Raw genomic sequence first — 16,276 nt, forward strand, 5'->3', positions numbered from 1 at the left:
TATCAAAGTTTTTATTTGAAACATGTTTGACGAAGATGGGTCATCAATCGAAATCAGAAGGTGCACATCTTTTGCTGGAGTCACACTTTGCATTTAGTAAAAACAACAGTTCAAAATGCAAAGTTTGGAGTCGAAAAGTTCGATGGAACGAATAACTATGGTAAGTGACAGTGTAAGGTCAAAGATGTCTTGGCTAAACAAGATTTAGACATGACATTACAAGACAAGTCGAAGGCTATGGAAGAAGCTGAATGGAATAAGTTTAATTGGATAACCTACTCTACCATTTGTTTATGCCTTGCAAAACCTCAAGTATTTTGTCATGTGAGAAACGTCAGCTAAGTCATTATGCAGAAATTGGAGAACAAGTACATGACGAAGAGCATCGAAAATCGCCTCCATATGAAAAAAAAAAAAAAAAAAAAAAGAAGTTGTATCGGTTCCGGTACAAAGAAGGTATGAAATGAAACGAGGTTTTTAATCATTTTCGTACCTTCTTTGTACTAGAATCAGTACAATTGTTTTTTTTTTTTCAAATAAAGGTGATTCTTGGTGCTATTCGTCATGTACTTGTTCTCCAATTTGTGCATAACAACTTAGTTAACGTTTCTCACATGACAAAGTACTTTCGAGGCTTTGCAAGACATAAATGAATGGTAGAGCAGACCATCCGATTCAACTTATTCCATTCAGCTCCTTCCATAGCCTTCGGCTTGTCTTCTAGCATTATGTCCATATCTCGTTGAGCCAACACATCTTTGACCTTACATTGCCACAAACCATAGCTATTTGTTCCATCGAACTTTTCAACTTCAAACTTTGCATTTTGAGTTGTCATTTTTGCCAAACGCGAATCGTGTGACTCCAGCAAAGGATGTGCGCCTTTTTATTCTGATTGATCATCTCTTCGTCAAACAAGTTTCAAATAAAAACTTTGATATGAACGTGCCTTGTGGCTCTGGTACCAATTGTTGTGCTAGAGCACCAAATAGAACAAATAAATTTTGAAAAAAAAAATATCACAATTTATTAACTAATTGAGGTAACAAACGTAAAAAGAGAACATGAGTTTCTCACAAATTGGCTCACAAAATTTATTTCTACGTGAGGTCCTTTTGTTACAAGACAAATTGTTTCCCTTCTAATAAATAAAGCCATCAATTTAGTTTATGATGGAGAGAAAAACAAAGATAATAAATCCTAAGTAATTGACCAAGATTTCTATCAAGCCACATGTCCACAAGTGATGAAGAAATAAATCCTAAGTAATTGACCAAGATTTCTATCAAGCCACATGTCCACAAGTGATGAAGAAATAAATCACAAAAAGTTAAATCGAATGAATTAGAAATGCACCACAGGTGAACATTACAATGGTATGCAAACGGAATTTGTAATGACACCTTCCAAGTAGTTATTTGCAAATTTGTCTCACATGCCTTTGTAATACATTTTTAATCCCTCCTATCTAACTTTTTGTGATTCATTTTTTTATCACTTTGTCTAAACTCCTTGAAATTTAAAAATATTTCACCTACACAATACCTAAAAAAACTTAGAAATATAAGGTTCGTATCACTTACTATTAAAAAGACTAAGATATCTTATTTTGGGAACATGTTATTTATTCTTATTTATGCCAAAGGAACATGTTATTTATTCGTAACTAGCAATCATACACATGCTATGCGTGTGCATATTAAAATTTTGAAAAAAAACAAAATTTACAAAGAGAGATAATATAAAATGGTGACTAAATTTTTTTGGTGATGACCTTCAAACAATTTTTCGTCGCTAAAGAGGTTTTTTTTTTTTTTTTGAGAAATGCATGGAAGAGAAAATTGGGGCAACTGATATGGCATCTGGCTATGAGGTTTTGAAAAAAAAAAGTAAAATTATTTTGTATTTAATTTATTATATTGCCCATAACTTTTATTTTGGTTATTTTTCTTTAGTTTTGTTTATAATGTTAATTTAGTATTTTCACCCACTTTTAATTAACAAAAAGTTCGAATACCTCTTATGACATATCCTTTTACGTTTTATTTTAATATTCTTGTATTTAAAAGAAAGGAGTTTCCAACTCAAAACATAAAGATGCAGATAGGTACTCAGCTGCCACACCATTCTTTTATTATTTTTTTTTTTTTTTGCTTAATATTAATTTATACATAATAAAAAAATCAAATATATATAACAACCAAAATTTAGACCTTATAAGGGCCTATGTTTAAATCTCACACTTGGCCTCCGTTTGAAGCTAATTTTTTTCCCATAGGGCTCATCAAAATGAGTTTGTGCCTAGCTACATAATTATATGCACCATTAAAGACGCTTTTACTTGGATTATTTTCCTAGTCATCGGATTGCTTACTTCGGTTATAATCATCAGGGAAAAATTTTGAAATGTTATATGAACTTATATATATTTTTAATTTGTCATATGAACTAAAATTGTAAGCAACCTGTCATACAAATTTTCTAAAATCATTAATTTATCATCTCACTCTAACTTCGTTAAGTTTTAAACTTTTGACCTCATTTTTCACAAGTTTATTTATTTATTTATTTATTATTTTCTACAAAGACGTACATACACTAGGAATGGGAGATGATTTTCAACTTTTGACTTTCATTTTACAAGTTTTCTACTTATCTTTTGGTACGAAAAAACATCTCATGTTCGTTTTATAAGCTTATGGTGAAATGCTAAAAAGTACGTTACACTCACTAACATGGAGTTTAACTAATTACAAGTTCAATGTGGTCAATCATATTCATTTCAGAAATGGGAGTTAAAATGTCCAAAATAACCTTGAAATGTGCAAAATAATCTTGAAGGGATCATAGTAGGGAGTTGAAATATCCCAAGCAACCTTGAAAACAAGTCATTTGCCTTGCACACAGCTTATTTTGGATGAAAAACTCAAACGGAATTAGAGTTAGATGACAAATTAATATATTTTGAAACTTGATATGGGCCATATGGTAAATTGCTAAGTTCACATGATAAATTTAACAATCGGTATAAGTTCATATGACATTTCAAATAAAATTTCTATTCCAACAGCTACATACTTGGACGTATTTTTCACATTTCATACCATTGATGACACACCCCGACCTAAAATCAAGGCATGCTGGCCGTCACGTGAGGGTGACGTAGCCATGTGCACAGTGCAGAAGCAATAAGGATATGAAATATACAAATAAATAAGAACCGAAAGCCAATTAATGTGCACTAATAAGTAGAAAGTGCTAGGAATGAGATACAAGTGTAAATACACCTAATCAGAGCATAGAAGTCTAGGTGCAATCCAGTAGGACAAGTACTAGTTATACAGTACCAGAAGAAGTCCTACGAATAATATACTTTGTCAGAACCGCCGAGATCCATAAATGTCACCAACAGTAAGTCTACCTAAAACCTGGAGGGGCGCAAAACAGAAAGTGTGAGTGGGCAAAAACAAAGCTTTTCAAAAATCATTTCATTTATCAAATGCTCTAACTCCTCACCGTAAAACATGTATAATTTTCCCATAAATGGAATATAAATATATATATATATATATATATCAAATCATGCTTCACATATCCAAAATCATAAGTATGCCATGCCAAAATATAAAACAGAATAAGTAACTTTGGTGAAAATAAATTCATAGAAAATAATATAAAACAGAATAAGTAACTTTGGTGAAAATAAATTCATAGAAAATAACATATTAGCCGGAACCCCTTGCAGAAGTCTATACGGTTAAATTCATAGCTTATTAATCAATCTAGCCGGAGTCACTACAAGTGACCTATACGGCACTACGCTGCACACGAGTCAAAAACACTGTAAGGGTCTATATGACAAGACTGGGTCTAATATAGTTATGCTCAATGCTACGCACTCATGATAGCTATGCGATAAATCGCTAGTCACCTACGAGTCGGAACCACCTATGATGGTCTGTACGACAAGACTATGTACCTAAATTGGATCTAATGTAAGCATAAGGTGCGGGAGGTGACATTATAAACAGGCATGTACCATATCTCTGGCTAAATCACAATCACCCAGGGTGCAGGTTTATGAGCTTTCAATCACATCTCATATTATAAATATCTCATATAATAAAACATAACTCACTTGATACTTACCTGAGCGTCCACAGCACCAATTCATATTATACATCATATACTAATTCTTATGCTAAATATAAATTTATATGCATGGCATTTCAAAGCATACTTTCATTTAAACGCTTTTTATGGGAAAATATCAAGTATATAAGTATATACTGAAAACCAAAAGCCCATTCATTGGTATGTCGAAGGGTCGTAGCCCCCGAGTCGCCCTTGACTGCGCTCGTCCTTAGGATAAGTCTCCCTATATGCGAAACAACTATAAAAACTTTAATGTAAAGCACATAAACAAAACTAGTTAATAACTTCTCATACATTGCTCAAATGGGATGTTTGAATATACCAACTTGACCTACACAACCTCACGAACATCCCCATATTTTTAGAAAAAAATTTCGACGTCCCACGCGCCGGCGGAGGCACGGCCCTACGGGCCCCCATGCACGGCCAAACCTTAATTGAGGCCTAACGGCCGTTAGGAATATTCCGTTAAATTAACTAACGTCGTTAGTCGCCATTAGGAATATTCAGTCAAAATTGACGGAATATTCCGTCATCTCCTACCTTCGAACTTCGACGACTGTCGCCGTTGCCGGAAACTGGAAAATCTTAAAATCCTTGTATCTCAGTCATTTCTTACCCAAAACTCATGAAATAGGTCTCAATTTAAAGCTTATAACTAGAAGAACACATCCTTACCAATTTCAAGGCTTGAAATCCACGAAAACTTACCGGAGAAAGCTCGATAATCTGGCAAAAACTTAAAACTCGTCGAACTCAATTTCCCGACGTCCAAATCGCTTGGTTTTTCTTCTCCAAGCTTCATGAGGATGATTCAAAGCTCCCAATGTCCTTAAAAACTCCTAAAAATCTCACATTAATTAGTGCATGAACAGTGCATGAAATCTAGGGTTAGAGTTCTTAGGGTTTTTGAAGCTTTCAAGTTCTAAAAATAGCATATACGAACTCAGAAGCTTATAAGGAGTTTGAATCTCACCTTCTTGATGTCGATCCGTGTCTGAATGAGAGGGTTCAAGATTTGTCCGTACACTTGTACGGACGTTGCAGAAAAATTGAAAGAGAGGGGAGAGAGAGTGCACGGGGAAAAGGTTGGGTGTGTGGTGGTCCTACTTGGTCTTCCAATACACAAAACAAACACTTTAAATCCTAAGTGTTCCAAAACTTAGGAAAATCTTTGAATTGGTCCAAATAAAACTTAACCCACATAACCACACAAAACGTCCAAGGGTAAATAAGTAATTTCACACCGTAAAAAATAAATAATTCGAGACGAGACGTGACAATTGACGAGTATAGATAGAAGCTACAAAATTAGTCATAAGGTCATGTCAAGGGATGGGCAAAATATCCATGGGTTTGGGTAACCGCGGTTACCCGCTCATTTAAAGTTCACAATTACGGTTATGGGTAACCGTTTAGATGAACAAACGGTTATTGGTATAACCGTTTACCTGTGAAATTTAAATGGGCGGTTATGGGTATTACCCGCTGTTATAACGGGTATTCATCAGTTATGGGTATTACCCGCAGTTATAACGGGTATCCATTTACCCATTTAATTTAATATATGTAAAATTAAAAATAATTAAACACCCTAAATTTTCAATTTCTCTGTCAAACTCAGAGTCTCAACCCGCGGTACTACTAGCATACCTTTTTCTTTAATTTATTTGCTTGCTTGCTGGATGGTAGGGGTTAGTGAGTTGGGGTGTGGCTCAGACAACAAAGATTTGCTGCTAAACTTGAAAGTCAGTGCTCCATTTTTGTTTTTTACTTTGGGTGTAGCAGAAAAATATTGTTCGTAAACTATTATTTCAATTATTGGAATTATATGAGGACTTAAATGATTAAAATAGGGAAATGCATGCTAAAATGTACATATAACAGTGTTTAATTGTCAGAAAACGAAAATTATGACAAATTTTTCTTTTGTAATTTTCAAGTTGTTAAAAAAAAAAACATGTAGACAAGTGAAAAAAAGGGTAAATGGGTAAAAAAATGATAAACGGGTTCAAAAAATGGTAAACGGGTAAACGGTTATAGTTAAATGGGTACACGGTTATGGATATGGTTAACCGTTTATAAACGGTTATGGGTATGAATATAACCGTTTATGCAATTACCCAACGGGTAAACAGTTATGCGGATATGAACATAAACAGTTATGGGTAAATAACCACAGTTACCCGTCCGCCATAACCGTTGCCCATCCTAATCATGTCATTGTCGATCATTGATCCAAAACCAACAAATAATTCAGCCAGCATCTTAGTGGTGTTGCTAGTTTTGCCAAGTTGAAACAGTTAAATATATACATATCAAACAATCAGATGTGGACTTTCCATCCTAGTGATTGCATACGATTTTCCCTCTGTAGTAATCGTGGACCATATCCGTAAGTAACGTGTGTCGGCTTCTAGCGCACGTGTAGAGGTGGCGTTTTCCTAGCTACAATTCATGACGGTCAAAAATGGGCGACCGCCGCAGTGAAGAAGAATATGGGTCCAACGGCTTTTTCGTAGTTCCATTGCCATTCATGGGCAGTTTGAAACCGTTAGTGTCTTCTATTAAATTTGGAAACCAACCAAACGAACAGAAGAAGTCCAGAACTAGATCACCGTTCAGTCGCAGCAAGCAAAGAAGGAGGAAGATGATGAAGATGAAGAACGTCGTCGTAGTGTTGGTTTTGTGCGTCATCTTCTCTGGTATGGAGAACGCCGTCGTAGACTCTGCTGCAGTTGACTGCTATGATGCTTGCAGCACTGGCTGTGTCCAAAGAGACAGTATGTTTTCCACCTACTTAATTACTTTCTAATTTATTAAATTATACGATTAATTAGTGTGGATTTAGACCTTCTGATTGGAATTATATGTGTCTTTAACGAATTGGGATTCTGGTTTTCTGACTGAAATTTTGGGTTTTATTTGAACTGTGTAAATTCGAGTGTCGAAACAATTTTAGTTCAGAGTTGCTAGAAAATATTATCAAGTACACTACTGATAAATACAATTCATGACAAATACATTTCTGATAAATACAATTTTAATTGGGATTTTGAGAAATTTTATTGGATTATAAATACATAGATTTCTACAGAGTTTAATGATTTCTAGAGATTTTATGTAAAATTTTAAGCAAATTTCTTCAAATTCTCAAGATAAGAGGTGAGATGTAATAATATTTAAAATACACTATGAACCCTCTTAAATTCCCTAATTTTTAAATTTTTTTAAATCAATTTCTAATTGAATACATTTGAGGTGTATAAATTTCTCTAATATTATGATTGAATACACTTAGATTTTTCAAGAATCACTTAAATATTTTTATCATTTGATTAAAAAAATGAAGCACTTTTTTTTAATCTTTGACAGTCGAATTTCAAACTGTTTTAGGCTTGGTTTTGGTGATTAAATTTAAAAAAAATAGCTACTTATATTATTTCCTCACAAAACAAAACAAACAAATAAATAAAAGCTACTGGTTTTTTGTTTTTGAATGAAAGGTCTTGTGCTGAAATCTCAATCTTTGCTTGCCTATTAGCAAATTATGGCATCATATAATTACTAAGTTTGAGATTAGAGAGGGAGGCGGCGATGAATTTCATGCAAAAATTTTAACTAACACACATCTACGTCGTCGCTGACACGCTCAATTACTCGTTATTATTTTGATAAATTTGTAATTTGTATGTAGTAATTCACTTGTTAATTTGGTGATTCATTTGTGTGCGTGCAGCGAGACTTATGGCACGCTGTGATCGCAAGTGCCAGATTAGGTGCGGTCCAGGTAAACCCCACCGCCCTACACAATTACACATCCATCACGCATTATAATATAATTGAAGTATTTTTTTAGAGTCACTTATTATGACATCTCAGATGGTTTAGGGGAATAGATCTTGTAAGCCTTATATGTATATTCTCATATCTACCTAGCACAATACATTTTGAGAGCTCAATAGCTTCGGGTTCCATCGAAACTCTGAAGTTAAGTGAGTTTGCATGAGATCAATCATAAGATTGGTGATCCACTGGGAAGTTCTCGTGTGAGTTCCCAGAAACAAAACCGTGAGAGCGTGGTCAGAGCCCAAAGCAGACAATATCGTGCTACGGTGGAGTCGAGCTTGGAATGTGGTGGGGGGCCTGGGCTAGGATGTGACAATTATACTACGTCACAATATCGTGTTACGATGGAGTCGAGCCCCGAATGTAGTGAGGGCCTGGGCTAGGATGTGACAATTATACTACGTCACATATCTCCTTTTATTTTGAATATATAAAAAGATAAATGATAAATGACTTTCTCAAAATGAGACTTTTTATAAACGTTTTGTCATTTCACGGTTTAACGTTTTTATAACAATATTATAAAGTCAAGTTCTCCACTTTCTTATTTTATTCTTTAGTTTCAGTGCAAATCTGATTAGATGTAGATTATTAGGCCCATCATCTAACTGGGCCTAGTCCGGTTCTTGACTAGTCCAGTATAGGCATATGCTAATTTTGCTTTCCATGTGTGCAGATTCTCAAGTTGAGCAGAATGTCAATTAACAAAAGGTGAAGAAAATTGACGACCACATGAAGAAATAATATGTAACTTATGGCAATGGAGATACTCTAAGCCAGTAATAAATGAAAACATTTGTGCTTTGGAAGGTATGCGAGTTATCGTTTGAAGAACCAAATTACTTGATCCTTTATATTTAAAGTTACTTTTACCAAAAACTGTTGGGTTAAGTTCGTTCATCACCTCGTAGTCTTAGGTTTGATTACCAGTTGCAACTGATATGATACATGTCATGCAAATGAGAGAGAGATATGGGAGGAATTTTTTACATAATAGTTGTTAATAACTACTTTGTCCTTCCGCTTGAAGATGGATAGTTATCGAAAAATTATGTCTTTCGAAGTAGATCGGAATACAGAACCTTTCGAAGTAGATCACAACTTAAATGAGACATTCCGGATTTAGATGTGTGGCCTCGAAAGTTGTGCCATGAAGACAACAATGCTTCGAACTCAACGGTAAGATGATTTCAGAAAATCTTGTATAAATAGTTGAAGCTCTCCTCTGCATCTTCAGCTTTTCTTTTCCGTATTTCCAACCAAAACATGGTTGTTCTCAGTGTTTTCCACGCTTCAACACTTGATTCCAACGCTCACTTTGAGCCTCCGATGATCAGTATACGTAGTCAAGAAACTTACAACGTTCTCATTCGTCTCTACCAGAAATTGTTGAATGGGATATGGATGAGTAAAATAATTTTTTGCTAAGTGTTATCTACCCAAACCATAACTCCTGTTAGAGTAAAATAATTTTAGGATTTTTCATCCCTCGATTCCTTATCGTGGAATAAGATTTAATTCGGCAATCTTTCCAAAGTAAACAAACTCAAAGTTAAGTAGCAAAGTCAAACACAAATAAGCTTGTAGGCCCGGGCTTCTGTCTTCGCTTAACAACAATGAAACAAACAATGTCATCTCTCAAACTCTATGTTTGTAAAGATTTCCACCCCAATAGTCGAAATACCACCATATTCAAACTCCAAGCCGACATATAGAAATTGTTTTATTCCGAGACTTGTCGTGATGCATTGATCGGACTAAGGATGAGAAAGTGACTAATTTTGTCTATAATGACCTCCAGATTGTAATGTATGTCTGGCATGTTTCCTTGTTGGCTAGTAGTAATTGCTAACACTTGCAGAAGATTGATCTAAGTGTTTGCAAGAAGTCTTCTCTTTAAGCATGACTTTGTGTCCATTTATTCGTTTACCTTGTCCAATTATGGGCATGAATATGCTTAATTCCTAGTCCGAATTTGCGTGTTTATCCTAGGGAACCTCAAACAAAAGTTAGGAATTTGGTCGCTTGAACGTGGGTCGAAAACACATTTGGAATCCTTTTCTTATAACCTATATGCATTGGACCTGAACGTTTATGATCAGACTACCATGAGCTAACTTAACTAATGTATGTATCGGAGCTCCTTTAACTCTCTTAGCATGTGAGGTTAACTTTATCTTTTTAGCTTTACATTTGAGGCTCACGTACTATCAATTAATCAAGAGTTGACAGAACTTTCAATTTAAACGTAAATCCTAGTAGACTTCATTACAAGTGTTTAAATCTTCATTTTTTTTCATTAAAGAGTTCTCTTCCAATTTCCCTACTACAGCCGAAAGGTGAACAGTCAAACACCACATCTGGTCTTCATCGCCTGCGAGTGGGAATATAAAATTCCACTGCAAACATCTACAGGTTGGTACAAATTACAGGAAAGTTCCATTTAACATAAAAATAAAATATCCAATAAAAAAGAAAAAGAAAACTGGGTCTCCCCTTTCATACTTCTGGTTCGTGAACTCAATTTAATGTGGGCTTTGGAGTCCGCATTTCTGCGTGAGAGAGAGAGGAAGAGAGAGAAAGCCCAAAAGTTAGAGAGAGAGGGAGAGTGATGTTGATAATGGTTTTTCAGCTTTTCTGACCTGACCTCCTTTTTCTTCTTCTTCTTCTTCTTCTGCTCTGCTTCCTTTCTTTGTATTTTGCAAACCAACCCAGAAATATAAAACAGAGAAAAAGGTTGTCTGATTGTTGCTTGATGTTGTCTTTGGTCAGCTGATGTTTGAGGTACAGATCTGTTCTTTGTTTGGTTTTTCTGTTAACATTTGTAAGGATTTTCCGTACAATTTATGTTTTTTTTCACCTGGGTCAAATGCCCAGGAAAATCATAGGGTTTAACTTTAAGGGTAAGCTGTTCAAGTTTTGTTCTTTTGTAATTTTGATGTGTTCTTGTTGCTCGCAGATCTTTGACTTTTTGTGATTAGGCCATGGAGCAGCTTTGACCAGCTTAAGCTCTGGGATAATTTGGGGTTTTTGTTCAACTGGTAAGTCCCATGATTATGTTTTTGTTGTAACAAAGTTGTATTGAACAAATTATGACAAAAATCTAGTAAATGTAATTGTTGTCGAGGGTCAGGTCTAAATTTTGATCCTGCACTTGTTTACCCTCGATGTCGGTGTGTAGAAATGATTTATTAGTTTTCGAATTCAGGGTTTGTTTATGATCAATTGCTGTAAGAATACGTATTCAATTGCTGTAAGAATACGTATTCTGGTTATACTGTCTTTTTTCCTTCTAGATATGGTAACCTGTGATTGAATTTCGATTGTATGAAGTCAACCCGTTCTTTTAACGCCAGTATTCGTTTTTAAATACATGTTTTCATTGATGGTTGCTATGCACATTCTTAGCTTATATGGTTATAGATCATTACGAGCTTTTTTGGGTCCAAATTAGGGTTGCAGTTCCAAAAACTTCTGTTACTAAAGTAAAGTTTGGTTCTTTATGCTACTTTGTAGCCCATATGAATCTGCCTTTCCTACTTTTCTTTGTCTTGTCGATTCTAGTTGCCTGTTCTGTATCATGTTATGTTTTATTCTCTGTTAAGAAGATTGTAGGTGGCAATTGATTCACTTTTCGTTTGTGGGCAGCCATATGCACAAGCTAAGTGGAAATCAGAAGATTTTGAAGAAGATACACAATTGTTTTTGGTACTCCTTTCCACCACAAGAATGTCATTCCGTAGCATAGTTCGTGATGTTAGGGATGGCTTTGGGAGCTTATCTAGACGGGGTTTTGAAGTCCGGTTGACGGGCCATCATAGAGGAAAATCGCATGGATCGTTAAATGATTTACACGACCAGCCTCTCATTGTTCAAAACAGTCGTTGGGCTAGCCTCCCCCCAGAACTATTATATGATGTCATTAGGAGGCTGGAGGAGAGTGAGAGCACTTGGCCTTCTCGAAAGCATGTTGTTGCATGTGCCTCAGTTTGCCGTTCTTGGAGGATTATGTGCAAAGAAATCGTTAAGAAGCCTGAGATCTGTGGGAAGCTTACTTTTCCTGTGTCGCTGAAGCAGGTTTTTCCTTTTAATTCATTTAGTGTGATGCGCAGCATGAGTTTGTGCAAAATCAATTTTTTCTTCTTCAAGTATATAATGAAATCAAAGTTACTAAGATTCTGTATATGGTGCAAGAAGCTTGTGATAATAATTTTTATTGAACCAGCTGGACATCATATGATCTTGAGAGCAGCACTTAACAGATAATTATTTTGTTTGGTTTTTCAGCCAGGTCCACGGGATGGACTCGTTCAATGCTTCATTAAAAGGGATAAATCTAATTTAACATACCACCTATTTCTCTGTCTTAGCCCTGGTGAGCATCTTTTCTAACTGTTTGATTGTATTTGATTCATTGCTGGCTCCAGTAGCCTGTCAACCCATTAATTTATCGATCGAATATTTCTAAATATGAGTCACCATTTATTTATTGCTATCACTGAATATGTGTTTATTTATCAATGAATGTCACATTGTTCATATTAAAAAAATAAATATCTCTCATTTAATGTGTGTCAATTATTGAATTTCTCTGGGTCTGCTAGTCTGTTTTAGTTAAACTGTCACATCTTTCATGTACGTGAATGTTTACGGAATTTTAGCTTCAAGTAGTCTTGTTATGAAAAGCAGGACCTCTTGATTAATTCTGGTTGACCTGCGAAAATGCTGAACATCTATTTTTGGTAGATCTTTATGATATTATTATCATTTTCTAAAGATAATTTGATCAATTGCCAACTGTATAGAGACTGTATTCATGTCATGTCATGTATGTATTTGGATGCTGCGAATGAAGTTGAGTATATTCCATCCATATGTACCCATAGGGCTGCTACATCATCTTTGAAGTCATTATACGTATTCCTTGTGGTTGTGAAAGAACTATTCCAAGTCTATTCACTTGGTTAGTTTTCTAGCTTTCTATTGATTTAGATAGCCTTTCCCTCCTTCAGTGATTGGTAGGCATTTGGTGTGGATGAAAAGGGAATATTCATGAAGAGTTTTCGCATTTTTTATGAACCTATGTTCAATAAAGAATTATCATAGTCAAAATGAATGTTCATTACTTCATTATGATCCAATCCTCTTCTCAAAGCATATATAAACCCCGTTTACTTCCTCATTTCACAATTAAATCCTTCACTGGTTAGTTTGAAAGAGGAAAGAAGTTAATAGTGGTAATAGCATTAATACTTGAATGTAAAGTTGATTGTAAGGTGGCTTGAGTAAGGGTGCGGTGTGGTATGAAAAATTTTTAGGTTGTCAAGGTTTTATTTACATGGTTAGAAACTTATAGTTTGTATAAAGTTACTTTAGGTATTACATTTTTCGTAATGTTTTCTTTTATTTCATTATGACATAGTACTATCAAACCCTAATGGTACGTTTGTGCGAGGGACTTCCAAGTCCCAAGGGATTTAGGCCAAGTGAGGAAGAAATATACTACAAACATTATGTAGGAGGGATTAAAAATGCACTACATGAGCATTGCAAAGGTATGTAGGAGGAATTTGTAAATGACTCCTTCCATGTAGTCATCTGCAAATCTCTATCACATGCCTTTCCGATGCTCATGTGGTGCATTTTTGACTCTGCTTATCTAACATTTTGTAATCCATTCCTTACTAGCTTGGCCTCAATCTTTTTGGGATTTGTATGTCCCTCACCCAAACAAAGCATAGTGTCAATAATACTTACAAACTTCTAGACCAGGAATAGAGTTGGACATGTGCAATGCATCTCGATGCATGTTTTGGTCTTTTTAGCATGAAAAATTACAATAGGTACTACACCAGTAGGAAAAATGCAACAACTTAAAGTCTGCAAAATTAATAGTTAAGTTAAATAGAGGCAAACACATGTACCCTCTTTATGTGAGACATTGATTATCCATTAGAAGTGTCCTAGAAATCATGGGTCATATGATAATTCAACATTCTTTTTGAGGTGCTTTCAAGAATTGTAGATTATGGTTACTCTTTATGAATAATGAATTATTATGCTGGCTTGGTCGAGAGCAGACCATATATAGTTTTCCATGCTTCTGTAAAATTTACTTTTGGCTTCCGAATTTAATTATTTTTTGTATAATGTCTCCCCAATTCTGCAGCTTTGCTAGTTGAGAATGGGAAATTCCTTCTTTCAGCAAAGAGGACAAGAAGAACTACTTGTACAGAATATGTTATCTCTATGGATGCTGACAACATTTCTAGATCAAGCAGCAGTTACATTGGAAAGTTAAGGTAAGAACATGATGCAAGGACACCGAAAACCTATTTTCAGTTCACAAGCATACACGATTAATATAACATATATTTTTTCCCATTTCTCAAATGAACAGTTGGATAATATCTATTAGTTGTATTCCTCTTATTAGTTAGTTTTTCCTTTCTTTCAAAGAGCTTTGAGTCCTTTTGCTTACCATGGAACCCCATCAATATTCTTCCTTCAGAGGAAGCTTTGCCAGATAAAATGAATAGATTTGGTATAACCTCTCTTAGCAATGCAAACAAAATTTTCTATTTGGAAGACAAATATCGCGCTTCTTTGTGTAGGGGAATGGATGCACTGTATACAAAAGTGAGGCCTTAACATTGCAAATTTTTTGTTGTTATGGAATTCCGCATGTGCCAAAAAGAATTAATATAAAGCATAGTTAGAACGTAAACGTGCCTTCTATTATGTAGTACTATTAGGGATGGCTATTACACAATGGACTTACAAGAATAGTTGATCTTTTAATTGTTATCATTTATTTATTTTACTGGTTTATAGGACCTTTTAGAAATTATATTTTGAAGTGTTCAACTTTGTTTCTTTCTCCAGGTCAAACTTTCTTGGCACAAAATTCATTGTATATGATACGCAGCCTGCATACACTTCTGAACATGTTCCCCCACCAGGGCGGTTGAGCCGTAGATTTAATTCCAAAAAAGTCTCCCCAAAAGTCCCGACTGGCAGCTATAACATTGCTCAGATAGCGTATGAGCTAAATGTGTTGGGCACACGCGGTCCTAGAAGGATGCACTGCATCATGCATTCTATCCCGGTCTCATCTCTTGATGCAGGAAGTACCGTCCCTGGCCAACCGGAACTCCTTACCCGTGCCTTGGAAGACTCATTCCGAAGTATCTCATTCTCAAAGTCTCTTGACCACTCAGTTGAATTCAGCAGTTCACGATTTTCTGAAATCGCTGGACCCCGAGATGATGTGGATAGCAAGACAAGACCCTTGGTTTTGAAAAACAAGCCCCCACGATGGCATGAACAGTTACAGTGTTGGTGCCTGAACTTCCGAGGCCGGGTAACCGTTGCTTCTGTTAAGAACTTCCAGTTGATTGCTGCTACTCAGCCTGCTGCCAGTGCACCTACTCCATCACAGCCAGCGCCACCAGATCTCGACAAGATAATCTTGCAGTTTGGCAAGGTTGGTAAAGATATGTTCACGATGGATTATCGTTATCCTTTATCTGCATTTCAGGCCTTTGCCATCTGCTTGAGCAGCTTTGACACAAAATTGGCTTGTGAATAGAAAAGAGCAAATTGACGGTGGTAAGCCGGAAACACCGTTGACAATCGCTCTTTCTCGCCTTTTATCTTCTCCTCTTTAATCCTGCTCTTGTTAGGGTATGAAATTGTTTGTTGTATTGTTCAAGAACTCAATTGCCACCCTTGTAACAAAAGGTGTAACAACATTTTAATCTCAGATATTTACCGTCACCATGACTTTCTGCCATTCATTCATGAACTGTAACCTTCCTTCTGGCCTGTTGTTTCGTGTTGCTTGGCTGTCGAATGTTTAGTTATACTTTGATTTCGCCAACCCGGTTTCCTTGTTTTTCTGGGTGTGGCTCAGCTCGTGATATTGTGTGTTGGCGAATGGCGACGGGTGGTCGCTGATGACGCCCTTGAAGATGGTGGATGTCACAATCATGCTGTTGGGAGGGATGGCATTATGGTAGTGATGATGTTAAGAAGGTGGTGGTTTTGGTAGGCTGTCAACTACATTGCATTTGTTGGCAACTTGGCATATTATTTTTCACAATTAAATGCCAATTTCCTTTTAAAATTTTGTCGATCAATCAATTTTTCACAGCTCCGCATGCAAGATTTGGCACTGGGCATCGTCAACGGGTCATGTTTATTTTAACGGATCATGTCGTGTCAAACTCGTTATCTTAACGGATCGTGTTGTATTAAACTCATTTTCTTA

The 16,276-nt window shown here is 35.7% G+C and overlaps 1 protein-coding gene across 3 annotated transcripts; it reads left to right on the forward strand.

The window, feature by feature from the left end:
* The first annotated feature begins 6,456 nt into the window (after positions 1 to 6,456).
* On the forward strand, positions 6,457 to 15,803 carry TLP6 (tubby-like F-box protein 8). 3 transcript variants are annotated; one of them, XM_070812599.1, is made up of 8 exons: positions 6,457 to 6,938; positions 7,895 to 7,945; positions 8,681 to 10,788; positions 10,964 to 11,045; positions 11,653 to 12,081; positions 12,292 to 12,379; positions 14,174 to 14,306; positions 14,890 to 15,803. In XM_070812599.1, exons 5-8 carry the CDS (start codon positions 11,734 to 11,736, stop codon positions 15,593 to 15,595), a joined length of 1,275 nt encoding a protein of 424 aa, XP_070668700.1. In that variant the 5' UTR covers positions 6,457 to 6,938; positions 7,895 to 7,945; positions 8,681 to 10,788; positions 10,964 to 11,045; positions 11,653 to 11,733; the 3' UTR covers positions 15,596 to 15,803.
* Positions 15,804 to 16,276: the final 473 nt, after the last annotated feature.

Source organism: Malus domestica, chromosome 15, assembly GCF_042453785.1.
Source record: "Malus domestica chromosome 15, GDT2T_hap1".
Taxonomy (NCBI): domain Eukaryota; kingdom Viridiplantae; phylum Streptophyta; class Magnoliopsida; order Rosales; family Rosaceae; genus Malus; species Malus domestica.